This window comes from Xenopus laevis, chromosome 9_10L (assembly GCF_017654675.1).
Source record: "Xenopus laevis strain J_2021 chromosome 9_10L, Xenopus_laevis_v10.1, whole genome shotgun sequence".
In the NCBI taxonomy this organism is placed as follows: Eukaryota; Metazoa; Chordata; class Amphibia; order Anura; family Pipidae; genus Xenopus; species Xenopus laevis.
Window position 1 is genome coordinate 53,746,844 of NC_054387.1, and position 16,065 is coordinate 53,762,908.

General features: G+C 42.5%; 1 protein-coding gene across 4 annotated transcripts in view; it reads right to left on the bottom strand.

The window, feature by feature from the left end:
* Nucleotides 1-243: 243 nt before the first annotated feature.
* Nucleotides 244-16,065, bottom strand: part of LOC108701206 (centrosomal protein of 112 kDa-like) — a 125,716-nt gene continuing 109,894 nt past the window's right edge. For all 4 annotated transcript variants that reach the window (XM_018235520.2, XM_041576925.1, XM_018235517.2 and 1 more), the window contains 4 exons: nt 10,338-10,427; nt 1,291-1,392; nt 1,144-1,208; nt 244-556 (listed from right to left, as the gene is read on the bottom strand). In XM_018235520.2, coding sequence (XP_018091009.1) covers nt 550-556; nt 1,144-1,208; nt 1,291-1,392; nt 10,338-10,427 — 264 coding nt within the window. In that variant the 3' untranslated portion in view covers nt 244-549. The remainder of the gene's footprint in view (nt 557-1,143; nt 1,209-1,290; nt 1,393-10,337; nt 10,428-16,065) is intronic.

The window sequence follows — 16,065 nt, forward strand, 5'->3', positions numbered from 1 at the left end:
GACCAAAGTTAGAGAGCATCTATAATGCTATGCAATGTCTATGAGAATCAAGGGCTTAAGACACACACAAAAGCCTGGCCATGGTGTCCCCCAGGATGTGTTCAGGGTGACAGAATCTCGTCTTGGGAAAGCTGCAGAGTGCCTTATGACACTGGCCTGCAAAGTAGTTGTACATATTCTGGGCATTGACTGATGACATGCAGGATACTAATGCAAGTAACAAAAGCAACTTCAATGTGGAAAAATAGTACAAAATATCTTTAATATATTAAATAGTAAAAGTTGATACATAAGGCACAAACATGTTGAATAAATAGCAATAAAATTGGCTGTAAGGATTTGTAAAAAAAAACAAACCAAGGTCCCCAAATGCACAGGCATGGTGGGTAATCTCTGGGTCTGATGAGCAACATGGGAAAATGGAGGAGAGGATGAAAGGGAATGGGGGTGTAACGGGCAGATTGAATAATCATATTATATTAATGGGGCTCACGGTCTGGCTGCGATGTCCAACTCCAGCTGCCATGATATTCTGAAGCAATGGGGGAATCATAACCTGGAAGAAAGATGCATTGGGACAGGTAAGTCTCTGTGCCGGACAACTTCTTGGCTAAAATGGAGAGTTGGGTGCGATATACCCCATAATAAATTAGGAAGTAGAACTGACTCATATTGCACAGAAATACACACACTGCAACAGCTAAGGCTGAAAAAATACCCACATTAACCTATTTATACTAACCCAGAATTCAAGCCGAGTCTCAACCCAATTTTATAAGACCAAAGATGAGGCCCAGAATATTGGCTTCTGCCAATATATGCCAGTTTCTATTCCATCTCTTGGTGCCTACTGTAACCACTCCGCTACTGCCGCATAGCCGTTTCCCTGTTTTGGTCCCTTGAGTCGTTGCCTATGTCAGGAAAACATTAGCTGACCCTGTTACTGAGTAATGGGGGTGAGGGATGTTTGGGTCTACATTGCATGTAATTCCCTGAGCAAGCAGTGTGGTTAAGGTCTGGGCAGCCTTCCAACAAGCTCTTTTCAGAGGAAAACAAGATGATTTTCTTTCTGGAAATGTAAAACAACTTTAAAACCCTTAATTATTCCAAGTGTAGAGCATAGCACATCTCTATCTCCCTTACCTTTTACTCTGCTGAATATCAAGGTCTTCCTGGAGAACCTGTGCCCTCTTCTGTAGAAAGTTCACCTGGAACAAAGGCCCAATAGGTTACATATAGCACACCTGACAAACACTGAGCCAATCCTGTCTCATTACCCCCAGACTGTACCTGGGATTTCAGTGATGTGATTGTATCTTCCAACTCTTGCCTCACAGTTGCAGGCATAAAACCTTTAATCTTCAACTCATAATCCTGGCGGATCTGAGTCACCTGCAGAAAGAGAGAGCGAGGGACGTGAGTAAGTCAGGTAGTGAGGCGCTGTGCCAGCAGCAAATCCCACAAAAAGAAAACTTTCACTTACATGAACACAGGAAGTGATGAGAAGGGAAATATTCATTTCTAAATGGGAAATTAATCATTGACATAGCATATATTTATTTCTATTTATTGCAATAAACAGTAAGACCAAAAAATTAAAAATGTTTTAGAGTAATGAAAATATCACGTAATGTTGCCCTGCACTGGTAAAACTGATCTGTTTGCTTCAGAAAAACTACTATAGTTCATTCTACTGGCAATGGCAGAAATTGAAAAAAGGCTATATGGCACAGGTTAAATAGTAAATAACAGATAACACCATTATGTTCTACAGAGCTTATCTGCTGTGTAACCTGAGCCTTTACTCCTTTCAATGGCTGCCCCCATTGCTACACAGTAGATTATTTATATAAACAATAGTAGTGTTTCTGAAGCAAATACAGCAGTTTTACCAGTGCAGAGCAACACTGCATTATATTTTTATTACTTTAAATCACTTTCATTATTTGATGTTACTGTTCCTGGACAGCAAGATTTACAGTACATTCTGTGTCTAGGGTTGCCACCTGGCCGGTATTTTACCGCCTGGCCGGTAAAAATGATGGTTGATCCCAATGTTATTGATAGGGAAAGAAGATAAATATATAGGAAGGCCGGTATTTTTTTCCAGAAAAGGTGGCAACCCTATCTGTGTCCCACCTGCAGGGTCTACCTATTCTTCTTATTCCACATACACCTACAGTTAGATGTCCTGGGCTTGAAAAACAATGGCTGTGCTGGTGGCACCTGAAATATTTTGTCTGAATCTCACTTAACCATTACTTTTACTTTCTCCAGAATGATTCAGTAGAACAATCTTTAGGGGTTTATATAAAGTAAAATGCCCTGGCTAAAAGAGTTACATAGTTAAGTTGGGTTGAAAAAAGACCAAAATCCATCAAGTTCAACCCCTCCAAATGAATGCCAGCGCACATATCTACACACACACCCACTGAAACTGTATATACCAATATCTATATTAATTGCAGATTTTAGCATCGCTATAGCCTTGAATATTATGCTTATCCAAGAAATCATCCAAGCCCCTCTTAAAGGTGTTAACAGAATAAGCAAATCAAAAAATCATCCAGCAGTGCATTTCACAACCTCATTGTCAAGAACCACCTACACAACTTCAAATGAAAGCTCTTTTCCTCTAGTCTAAAAGGGGTGGCCTCTGGTCCGATCATACATTTTATGGAAAAATAGACCTCCTGCTATTTGTCTATAATGCCCTCTAATGTAATCATGTCCCCTCGCAAGTGTCTTTCCTCCAGAGAAAACAACCCTCACCATAACAATCTACACCCATAGTTTAAATCTTCCATCCCCTTAACCAGTTAAGTTGCATGTCTCTGCACTCTCTCCAGCTCATTGATATCTTTTTTAAGGACCGGAGCCCAAAACTGCACCTACATACTGCAGGTGAGACCTTACCAGGGACCTATAAAGAGGCAAAATTACAATTTAATACCTTGAGTTAATGCCCTTTTTTATGCAAGACAGGAACTTTATTTGCTTTAGTAGCCACAGAATGACACTGCCCGGAATTAGACAACTTGTTATCTACAAAAACCCCTAGATCCGTCTCACTTAAGGGAACCCCAAACACACTGCCATTTAGTGTATAACTTGCATTTATTATATTTCTGCCAATGTGCATAAAGGAGAAGGAAAGGTTAACACTAAGTAAGTCTTATCAGAAAGGTCCACGTAAATATACAAGTAATTCCTCAAAGTAGTGCCGCTTTCCTTCTCCTGTTAATAAACAAGTTAAAATGCAAAGGATCAAGTATAGACCCTTGTGGTACTCCACTAACAACACTGATCCAATCAGAAAATGCTCCATTTACCACCACACTTTGTAATCCATCATTCAGCCAGTTCTCTATCCAATTACAAATACTATGTTCCAGGCAAACATTCCTCAATTTAACCATTGACCTTCTGTGTGGTACTGTATCAAATGCTTTAGCAAAGTCCAAGTAGATTACATCCACTGCAGGGTCAAGGTTCCTGCTAACCTCCTCATAAAAGGCAATTAAATTTGTTTGGCGAAATCTGTTATGCATAAAACCAAGCTGTCACAAACTCATAGTATTATGATTTACAATTAAGTCAACTATTTTCTCCCTTAATTCCCCTTCGAAAAGCTTTCCTACCACTGATATCAGACTAACAGGCCTATAGTTTTGAGGCTGAGAACGGATTAAAATGGTGGCAAATGGAGCATTTTCTTAGTGTTAACCAGTATCAGATTTGGTGAGGTGAAAATGTGTGGGGGCTGACCATTCAGCGTGACATTCTTTGAACCATTACGGAGTAGTTTTGTGACTATCCCCTGGAAACATTTGGCCACATGTTAATATATCAAGGACTGCCCCAAGCTCCCGTATAGGAAACTATTCAAGGCTTTCCAACTAGCGTTGAAATGAAACGACTGACCATGGATATTCATCTTGAGATGGCAGCAAAGTGGCCAATGCAGTGGGTTCTAGAGGGAGTAGATGAGATGGCATTTTATATTCTAATATGTTCTCTAGAATGAAATCACTCCAAGTTGGTCTTGACATATTTAGTCATAGACAATGGCTCTGATAAAAGCAAATAGGTGACATAGCAGAAACTTAAAATAAAGATAAGTTTTCATCACCAGAGATGCATCTGGAGACAGTAGACAACATGGAGAGAGTAGGGTATAATAGAGATTGTAGGGCAAGATATAAAAAAAAAATGTATAAAATGGAGACAACAGAAAAAGATGCTGACAGTATACGTAGCTTGATACCAGTATTGTCCAAATTAGTAGAAGCACAATCCCTTGAACTCGCTGACAGCCCATTAGGAATCCTGGGAGTTGTAGTCCAAGTGCAGCTGAACAGCTGCAGGTCAGACAGATTAACTTTATATAAATAAGAGGGCTGCACAGTCAGTTTGTATTGGGCCACGCTGCAGCCCTGATTCTGGCGCTGGCTGAGAATTTTCCCATAACGCTGTAAGCTTCCTTCCACCAATCTCTGGGCACAAACCTGCACCAGCTGAAGGCTGTTCATGGGCAGAGGGGGAAAAAAAAGCCAGAAAGGGATATGTATTCCAAGAGTGACATAAAGGAAATTTATGTTATTGTTTTGTTTCTAGAACTGCACTGAGCATTGCGGAGCCTTTTGCCTTGTGCCAGGATAAATACTGCCTGTGCCGAGGGGTTTTCGGTATGGGCTCTGTGGATGAATGAAGAAAGCAGACTATCAGCAACAACAGCAAAGGTGCCCCCTTTCCATGCCAGGCCAAAGAGATGGATGCAGGCGGGGGGCTCTTTTTATGCTTACAAAGCTATGCTTGTGGTGCCAAAACCAGGAATCCAATGAGGAAATGTTACTCTTTACATACTAGTCAGTAAATGCTAGTTTAGGTGCCCTCCTTGCCTGCATTCCGGAAGCAATGTTTCTGCTTGGGTGCAGGCAGATGTGCAGATTTCAGTGCCAAAACGTGTCATTTTGCGCATTCAGCTGCAGATCAAAAGGCTGGGGTGCAGCAGGACAGCGGAATCTCCACCTGCAGAGTATCTGTGATATAATACCCCTGTCCCTAGCCTAAGTGTCAAGAATGAAGGACGGATGTGATATTAGCCATTGAGCCTCTGTGGGCTAGTGACTCCAACAGAAGCGTCTGGTCAGAGGTCAAGAAACAGGTTGGGAAGGAGGTGCAAGTACCTGAGGATCATATGTCGCTGTGTTAAGAGATCCCCAGCGCTGAAGGCCGGGACAGGAGCCAGCACTCGTTTCAGACCCTCAGCTGAGGGAATTTCAGAATGACTGGAATAATGATTTCCCAAAATAGCAGGCGGTGGTTTGAAGGAACTTCAGTGGTCTCTGGGACACCGCAGGTACGCGGGAACAGCCACGCTTCTGTAAGGGGGCCAGATAGAATTGCAAGGGGATTGGAAGGTTGTGTATATACAATGTCTATTCCTGAGCTTGGCTTGCCGGCGTGCTGGTGTCAATACGATCGCCATCTGCTCTTTGGAAATGAGCTTAACCTCTCTGATGCTTGCCACCACAGGTTGGAAGCCAGGGCTGGACTGGGAGGAAAAAGTAGCCCTGGCAAAAGTATCAAAGCAGCCCATGTATTCACGCACATGCAAAGCATATTTCCATCCTCAAGGTTAACTAGAAATAGTGTTTATTAATAGATATTTTAAGAGTCCATTTCCATATAATCCCCAGCAATATTATACATCCTATGTGCTGGAACTGGCCCAACAAATATCTCACCTGACTTTCTATCACAACTATTCTATCAAATGGATTATTATACTTACAGTATATTCAAAATTTTCCTTTGTGTGCCCCCAGCTAGACCACGCACCCTTGCAGATAAGGACTTTAATTACCATGTGTGTCACAGGACCAAAGTGTAGCATACTTGAAGATACTAGGCTGCCTCATGCAATTAATGCTACATATCACAGTTTTCCATATACAGGCTGAAGTGATTGTTCTGAGCCTGTTGCCAACATACCTATCATAATAATAAGGGATTGGATATATAGCAAGCAACGTTATATAACATAATACTCTCCCCCCCATTCAATGCCCCATTAACTATCACAGGCAGATCCTTAAAGAAGTACTGTCATGGGAAAACAGAATGGCTACTAGAAAGAGCATGAGGCTTGAGGGTTGTATGGGGCCAGTAATTGATGCACAAGACAGCAGGCATGGTGTCTAGTAATTTTGACATAAGGTCTAATAGAAATAAAATGTACTAGCATTGTACAAGTCAGCAGAGCTACTAGGAAAACAAAATGAGCAGTAGGTGATGAGATAGAGAGGGGTGATAAAACAGAAAGAAACATAATATTTATTCAAAGTAATAATTAGCCCTCGTTAAGCGAGATGTACTACTGGCCCCACAGCAGGGCTTAATATTTACCCCCTTGTCTGGGATTCAACCAATCACAGCACACCTCTGAATAGAAATATATAATTACACCATTGTTTTCTGTACTCTTGTACTGGCTACGGAGGACCTTTCTGAAGCTTGGGACCACTGTGGAATGTTCTCTACTTACACATCCAACTGGACATCTAGTCCCACTTCAGACTTCCAATGTCTCATGATTATTTTAGACAGAGCCAACAATTTCCCTGTGTGCCATGCATTCCTCAGTCCCAGATTCCATCCCAAAACTGGTGGCACACGCCAGTCCTCTCGCTGGGAGGCTTTGTTCTGACACCTTCGTCTGTCCATCGCCTCCACGGATTGAGTGTCATTTGCACTTTGAGCTGCTTTGAAATGAAATCCTTCCTAAAGACGTGTGTTTGGAGGCAGCGCAAGCTGGACTAGCCTGACCCAACGAGACCAGTACACACACCTGTAGCCCTGGATATATGCTGAGCATATAACAAAGTAGCCAGTGTATAAGAAAGGATATATCTTCCACAGTCTCTCAGACTAACACCGTATGGCCAATGAATTTAAAGTGGAGGGATCATAAGCAAACAGCCACCTTTTGCCCCCTGGGTATCTGGAAGGGTGTTCTGTATATATGCCAAAGCAATGATTTCAGGATCTTCCAGTCAGATGAAATAACCCAGCCAAGAGGATACCCATGTGCCATGACCCTAAAGACACTAGCTGGGCAGACTTTAGGGATCCCCTAAAAACTATTTACAAATGCTAACAGACTCCCAGAACTAACTGCCACCAGGCTCACCTTCCAAGGGCAGCATAGGGCAGGCACAGAATATCACACACAGGTAGGAAGATTATCGAAAACTCAGGGAGAATAGGACAGACAGGGTATTGCAAACAATTGGCATAGGGCAGGCAGAGTATAGCACACACAGGGAGCATAGGGCAGGCAGAGTATGGCACACACATGGAGCATAGGGCAGGCAGAGTTTGGCACACTGAGGGAACATAGGGAAGGTAGAGTATGGCACACACAGGCATCACGAGTATGACACACAGAGGGAGCATAGGGCAGGCAGAGTATGGCACACACAGGAAGCATAGGGCAGGCAGAGTATGGCACACACATGGAGCATAGGGCAGGCAGAGTTTGGCACACTGAGGGAACATAGGGAAGGTAGAGTATGGCACACACAGGCATCACAGGGCAGCAAGAGTATGACACACAGGGAGCATAGGGCAGGCAGAGTATGGCGCACACACAGGGAGCATAGGGCGGGCAGAGTATGGCACACACAGTGAGCATAGAGCAGGTAGAGTATGGCACACACAGGAAGCATAGGGAAGGCAGGGTACGGCACACACAGGGACCATAGAGCAGGCAGGGTACGGCACACACACAGTGAGCATAGGGCAGGCTGAGTATGGCACACACAGGGAGCATAGGGCAGGCAGAGTATGACACACAGGGAGCATACGGCAGGTAGAGTATGGCTCACACAGAACGCATAGGGCAGGCACATGCAGAGCAGGGTAGGAGAAAGGGAAACCTATATGCAAGTAACCAATCAGGACCACTCTAAGATGAACAGTATGTACTGTACTACATACAGTGATATAATGCTGTTGCCCCTCCTACAGTCTGAATGAGATGTAAGCAAGTAAACAGTGCAAGCACTTCTAGGTCTAATGTATGAACAATAAATGGCTTACAGGTGTGAACAATGCAGAGCTTTACAGTCTGAGTCTGGAGTGTGAACAATGCAGGAGCCAGTTAATCTATGTATTGATACCTGTATCTCTATTGATAACTACCAAAATAAATTGTGGTCAATGTTAGGTCTGACGAAGATCTTTGCTGCAAAAGCTATAGGTGCTTTATTGTGCCACGACATGTTTTGAGCCAAGCTCTTTCTCAAGTGATAACTACAAGGGTTGGAGGCTGGATGTGTAAATCGGACAGCCAGTTGGACAGCACTGAGTTAGAGGATGAGGTTACAGGTCAGGGGGCAATGTTGTAAGTGATGATAGGTATATAAACGTGTACTCAAGGCCAGATTGTAGGGGTTTTATTCTCCAGCACAGAGTGTAAGCCCTTGGAGCTCTCTGGCCAAATATTACCATCCCCAGTAAGTGTTGAGGAAGCTCTGAGCAGTCACAAAGATGCTCTGTAGTCACAAGGGTCCTGTGCAGTCACGCATGCTCTGCTGTCACATGAATGCTCTGCTGTCACCCAGCAGGGCTGTTAACATGAAAAGTAGCTGGGTAGGGGGGTGAGCCTCAGACAGACTGTCTCTCTTGCCTGACCCCTGCTGCCTCCTTATCTCAGCCAGTATAGGCTGTATATGTATATACAGCCAGGGGGAAACAATACGGCATGAAAGGAAGGGCCGCAGCTTTAAATGGCACAACTATGTCAATGACTGTCAGGTTCCAGCTTGGTATGAGGCTCCAATCATGACAGGAATGCTACTGTGACCTGCATGTCCTGGTGTACAAGGTGGCAACCAGAATTCTGTTCATGGTCCCTGACAATGGCTAATTCTGTTCATGGTCCCTGACAATGGCTAAACCTGCAGGTACATTATACCCCACATGCAAATGTATATTCACTGCCTATTTATTAGTATTATTAGTACATTAGTGTTTATTCATACTAGTGGGAGCTTGATGTTTGCACTGAGAGCTAGATTTTATGATAATAACCTTGGAATGAAGCATACCTTCATTTATTCTCTGTATATATATATATATAAAAACGTAAGATAGGATATAGCACTCCTGGGATTTATTTTAAAATTTTTTAAGTTTATTCCATGCTTGTAAAATGAATCAACGTTTCGGCTACTGTCTGAAGCCTTTATCAAGATTTTAAAATAAATCCCAGGAGTGCTATATCCTATATTACGTTTTTGTACAATTTTCCCTTTGGAGCAGCACCCGGGTCATTGCATTATTTTTTACTGACGGAGTGCGGATCTGTTTGGTTCGTATATATATATATATATATATATATATATATATATATATATATATATATATATATATATATATATATATATGAGAGAGTAGGGACATATAAGTGTGTGTGTGCTGAATGCCCCAGCCTCCACCCCCCCCCCTCCGTGGCACATACCAGGAATGAGGCCTTGGCATGGTCCCAGCAGTGAGTACAGGGAAGGAGAATGAAGGCAAATGATGGCAAAATTCAGAAGTTAAACAGACCCAATGACACCCCAACGTCCTCCCTCCCAGCCACTTTCTATGTTTCTGTGAAGAGACGCTGATGGGGTACACAATTGATCCCCCCCCATCTCAGTTTCCACTGGCCGCTCCAAGCTGCTCTCTCTCTTTGGTGCAGAACAGTCCTTGAAGCCACATGTAAGAATGTTATTTTCCCACGAACAATAAAAGTGCTGGGAAGGTTTTATATTCCCTATGGGCCCTGCACTTCTGGAACTGGTTTCCCCATACCCCCAAGTCCTAACACATTCCCCTACTCCTCACACATCTGTGTCATTAACTGCTCCCTTTCTGCTAAGCGCATCCCATTCTATAGCCTCAGTCAGTCTAAGGCTGGGCGAATGGGTATCAGGGTGGCATAATATAAGGGGAGATGTGTGAGACATGTGGAGCTATCCCTACCCATAGTATATACACAAATGTGACTCCCTAGGATACCCCTAAAACCACTAGGTTGAGTATACATCAGTAATATGGAGAGGAACTAATGGGGAAGCAGGACCAAATGTTGGACTACAGACTATTTGGGAGAGGGGCTAAAGGTTTCGATTTTTTATTATTTGCTTCCGATCTTAAATAAACTGAAGGTAATAAAGGCAAACTAGGACTATAATTAACAGGAGATTGTCTGGTCCCCAGTTTGACCCAAGGGATGAAAGAGAGAGCATAAACGGCCCACTGGGAGAGAGTGAGAACATTACCTGTTCTTGCGCAGACAGTTCCTTCTCCTGAAGCTTCTTCTCTGTGGCCCGAAGTTCCTGGCTGTAGGTTTCTACTTCGTCTTTCAGAACCTGCAACAGAAATAAGAACTGTCAGTGAGTACTGCACAGACCCCCTGGCAATGAGCAGATGCACCAGATGAGGGGCCGTACAGGACACTGAATTGTTCTCTAATGTGTTGGCCCTGGGGCCGAAGGACAAAATCAGGCGGATTTGGTAACACTTGGGTGGTGAAATCAGGCAAAGATTCTGCTTGAGTTGTGACCTAGCAGACTGATCAGATCTGCAATTGTGTGGCTAAAGCTGGCCTTAACATGCAGATCATTAGGCTACAGTGGTGTGAAAAACTATTTGCCCCCTTCCTGATTTCTTATTCTTTTGCATGTTTGTCACACTTAAATGTTTCTGCTCATCAAAAAACGTTTTAGTCAAAGATAACATAATTGAACACAAAATGCAGTTTTTAAATGAAGGTTTACGTTATTAAGGGAGAAAAAAAACTCCAAATCTACATGGGCCTGTGTGAAAAAGTGATTGCCCCCCTTGTTAAAAAATAACTTAACTGTGGTTTATCACACCTGAGTTCAATTTCAAAGGTTATAAAGCCATTTCTAAAGCTTTGGGACTCCAGCGAACCACAGTGAGAGCCATTATCCACAAATGACAAAAACATGGAACAGTGGTGAACCTTCCCAGGAGTGGCCGGCCGACCAAAATTACCCCAAGAGCACAGAGACAACTCATCCGAGAGGCCACAAAAGACCCCAGGACAACATCTAAAGAACTGCAGGCCTCACTTGCCTCAATTAAGGTCAGTGTTCACGACTCCACCATAAGAAAGAGACTGGGCAAAAACGGCCTGCATGGCAGATTTCCAAGGCACAAACCACTTTTAAGCAAAAAGAACATTAAGGCTCGTCTCAATTTTGCTAAAAAACATCTCAATGATTGCCAAGACTTTTGGGAAAATACCTTGTGGACCGACGAGACAAAAGTTGAACTTTTGGAAGGTGCGCGTCCCGTTACATCTGGCGTAAAAGTAACACAGCATTTCAGAAAAAGAACATCATACCAACAGTAAAATATGGTGGTGGTAGTGTGATGGTCTGGGGTTGTTTTGCTGCTTCAGGACCTGGAAGACTTGCTGTGATAGATGGAACCATGAATTCTACTGTCTACCAAAAAATCCTGAAGGAGAATGTCCGGCCATCTGTTCGTCAACTCAAGCTGAAGCGATCTTGGGTGCTGCAGCAGGACAATGACCCAAAACACACCAGCAAATCCACCTCTGAATGGCTGAAGAAAAACAAAATGAAGACTTTGGAGTGGCCTAGTCAAAGTCCTGACCTGAATCCTATTGAGATGTTCTGGCATGACCTTAAAAAGGCGGTTCATGCTAGAAAACCCTCAAATAAAGCTGAATTACAACAATTCTGCAAAGATGAGTGGGCCAAAATTCCTCCAGAGTGCTGTAAAAGACTCGTTGCAAGTTATCGCAAACGCTTGATTGCAATTATTGCTGCTAAGGGTGGCCCAACCAGTTATTAGGTTCAGGGGGCAATTACTTTTTCACACAGGTTTGGATTTCTTTTCTCCATAAATAATAAAAACCCTCATTTAAAAACTGCATTTTGTGTTTACTTGTGTTATCTTTGACTAATAGTTAAATGTGTTTGATGATCAGAAACATTTTGTGTGACAAACATGCAAAAGAATAAGAAATCAGGAAGGGGGCAAATAGTTTTTCACACCACTGTATATCAGAGGAACAAACGTCCGTTCCAATATTCCTGCAGCTAACTATTCAGATTAAAATAAAGTAGTAAAGAGAACAAATCACACGATGCTCTGGACATTAATTGACAGACAGCAATTGTAATTATGTCTGACGAATAGTAGTGACAATCTCCTATTGATATTGTCAGATAGGCAATACATACAGAGGTATTATCGGTAGCCAATAAAAATATTTAATCTGTCCAATAAACTGAATGACCGATCAACACGGCACGAAAAAATGTTGGGACACTCCACACACAGTCCGAAAATCGTATGAGTTTTTTTTTAAAAGGTAGAGTGCGCTATCGATTGCTGATAGATTAATTCCCAGGGACCTGTATAGGGAGACAATATATAGAGTAGTATGCCCAGAAGAGAACCTTTACAGATTTTCTATGGAACTACTCACAGATTTGGTGTTTTGAATGAACGTATATCGTCTCCGATGTGTTCCTGCAATACAGAGGCTTCAAATGGTGTTATATCGTAAGGGCTGCCGGTATCACCCTGCGAGATGTTTTCCACTTACCGGATCGTGGTGAGAAGGGGACTTAGAGTGTAGCGTGTGTTCTCTTGCTTGCAGCCGCAGAGAGAAGAGGCAGCCCAAGCGTGGGGAGGAAGAAATCTATCACATAATCTGTTTGTCCACAGTCTTTCCTTGGGGCTTACAAAGGCTACCTTTGCCGAAAAGTTTGTCCCCAAACATTCTGGACCACTGAACCTGCAAAGCGGAGAAATCCAAGAACGGCACGAACGCCAACATACGTGGAGAGACGCCGCAAATATCCGGTCTAGCAGTCGCTCTGAATAGGCGATAATACTTTTTGTTCGCCAACAAGGAAGCGCAACCCTGGACGACAGGGCACCTTGAGGAACACACGCTACACTCTAAGTCCCCTTCTCACCACGATCCGGTAAGTGGAAAACATCTCGCAGGGTGATACCGGCAGCCCTTACGATATAACACCATTTGAAGCCTCTGTATTGCAGGAACACATCGGAGACGATATACGTTCATTCAAAACACCAAATCTGTGAGTAGTTCCATAGAAAATCTGTAAAGGTTCTCTTCTGGGCATACTACTCTATATATTGTCTCCCTATACAGGTCCCTGGGAATTAATCTATCAGCAATCGATAGCGCACTCTACCTTTTAAAAAAAACTTATATTTGAACACAGTGGACAGGTGGATCCACAAAAACCAGCAGTGCAGCTTTTATCATACAGATTTGAGTGACCGCGCAAACCTCAACCCTATACCGCACGAAAATCGTATGAGCCTTATTTTTGTACGATAGTCTAAGGTCAGCTTTAAGGGCCATATCAGGATCAACACCTCAAGATGTTTGATGCCAGGTATTCACAGATGAATTCACAGATAAGAGCCGTGCTGATGGGCAGCAGAACAGACAGTCACTACAGTAAAATAATAAGAGTGGGAACTATCGCGAAAATGAAAATTGAATATAAGCTTCATCATACTGAAATAAGAAACTTTCTAAATACAATCAAATATTCTGATATAATCAAGTTCATCTTCACTATTCCTCTCTCAGCATATGTTTCTCTTCTTTCTCTCTTCATGCAGCAGTTGGGTGTCAGATAATCATTGACAGTTACTGTAGATCCAATATATCTTATAGGGGGGCTCCCTTTCCTAGCAGATGTATTAGAGCTCACTCTATTCAAATTACCAGACATCAGGTCTCTCTACATGCAGAATTTGTGCAAAAGGCAGTTATTTTGTTAGATTTTTTTTTTGTACTGGAATCAGTTATTTGAGTGAGCTCTAATTTATCTGCTAGGAAAGGATATATTGGCTCTAAATGTCATTGATTATCTGACACCCAACTGCTGCATGAAGACAGAATGAAGAGAAACAGATGTTGAGATAGAGATATTGAAGATAAATTTGAATATTTCAAAAACGATGCACAATTTTTAATTGATTGTATTTAGAAAGTTTCTTAATTAAGCATGATGAAGCTTATATTAAATTAAAATTTTTGCGATAGTTCCCCTTTAATCTTTAAGCTCAGTAATTATCCTACATTAATGATGCTTTTAATCTTGTGCATGAAAATGATACCAAAGCCAAACCAAGCACTTCAACCAAAAAACTGTTAGCTGGCACAACAATCTTTACCCTCATACTGGACTGTTTACGAGAAACAATGTGGCGCCTCCCACCCATATGAATCAATACAAATATACAGAGAAGGAATGTTCTGTGCATAATGCCCAAATGTAGAGCAAAGCAGCCCAATTAGTCACAGGCTAGAAATAAATGGATGGTGGGAGTCAAATTAAGGGGCTGACTATGTCAGTATATGCTTGTGTCGTCTATGCAAACTAGGGGTAGTAGTTCAGGGAAGATACTGTGCTATTAACTGTTATGGAATGATATCCCATCTATAGAGATTTTCTCCTGCAGAATTACAACAGTGCCAGAAACTAAATGTAATGCCCCAAGAACGTGCCTAATCTGTGTGAATCATAAATTCAGCCCCTCCAGAGAGAAGTGACCAGCTCATATAAAGCAGATGAGGCTGCCAGGTGCCGGTCCTCTGGGAAATGTTACAGGATGATGTTGCCTTTGATGTGTGAGGCACAAACAGGCCTTTCCTTCCCTATGTATAAATCAAAATATATAGAGAAGGAATTTTCCGAACACACAATAAGCTATATCATCATACTGTACTGTCTAAGGGAAAAAATATGGCAGCTCCTACCCATATGTATAAATACAGATAAACACAGACTGGACAAACCTAACTGAATTTATTAAGTGTGCAAACAGATATCTAAGTTGAATGGCATTTTGAAAAGTACTAATGGGGTCGGGACCAGATATGACTTACTGTTTCCCTTACCCCAATTCCAAAGTATCAATACTTCCATGAAAGCCTCCTTCCCACTTGGGTCTCCTTTTGGTTATGAGAGAACTGTATCTTCTGTTTTTAAACGAATCCATGTGTTGGTGGGCTCCATATGGTAAGAATCCCTCCTAATGGGAATATTCCCCCTGGATGAGCGCTTGCACAACACCATATATATCTCAACATTTGGCTTTGAAGTTGGAGTGCGGGGTCCATGTGAGGGGCAGCTCTGGACTCAGAGAGGGGAGAGGCGGAAGTGAGCTTCATATTAACAAAAACAAATAAGCTATAGTGCCTTTCTTCCCCAAACAGATGTGAGTAGAAAGCAGCATGAATGTATCTCCGAGATAGATTTACCAGAGGGCTAATAAGCCCTGTTATACCTTACAAGAACAGTGTAGCAACTCTCGGCTTTAACCCTTTCCCCTCCACAAGGGAAATATGCCACCAAATGTTCTTACTGATTTGTGGCCACTTTTAACTGCTCTGTTGTTGATCATTATAAAATGGTAGGTGTCTCAAGGTGGATAGAGGGAAGTGGATCCATAAGGGCACAGATCATGTGTAGGTCCAGTAAATCAGAATTAAAGAGGCATCTCCTGTGCCGCTGCCGTTGCTTAGGACAGAGCAGAGAGATTATTGGCTCTGGCTCTCCAACATTAGAGGAACCTTTGAAAGCTACAGTGTTGGAGTCTTAGGTATCAAGATCCAACCAAGCAGAGCTACATGTGCAACCAGAACTCTACACAAGCTTCCCTCACACAGAACTTGGCCCATCCTGGCTCTCCAGCGCTTTATGAATTGGCTCTGAATGAACTGAATCTTGGATCATGTACGGTTTTACTAGTTTTATAGATTTTATTAGACAAATATTCCCTTCTTTTGCCAGCAGTGTGGAACAGTCTGAAATCTGATTCCAGACTAATTAGTGGTATAACAACATAAAAGAGAAGGTACAGAGGAGAGACTGGGGTGCTGAGGAGGATTAAGGGTTTTATTCGAGGCTCACAAACACTGAGTCAGACTCATGACCCACACTTAATACCAAC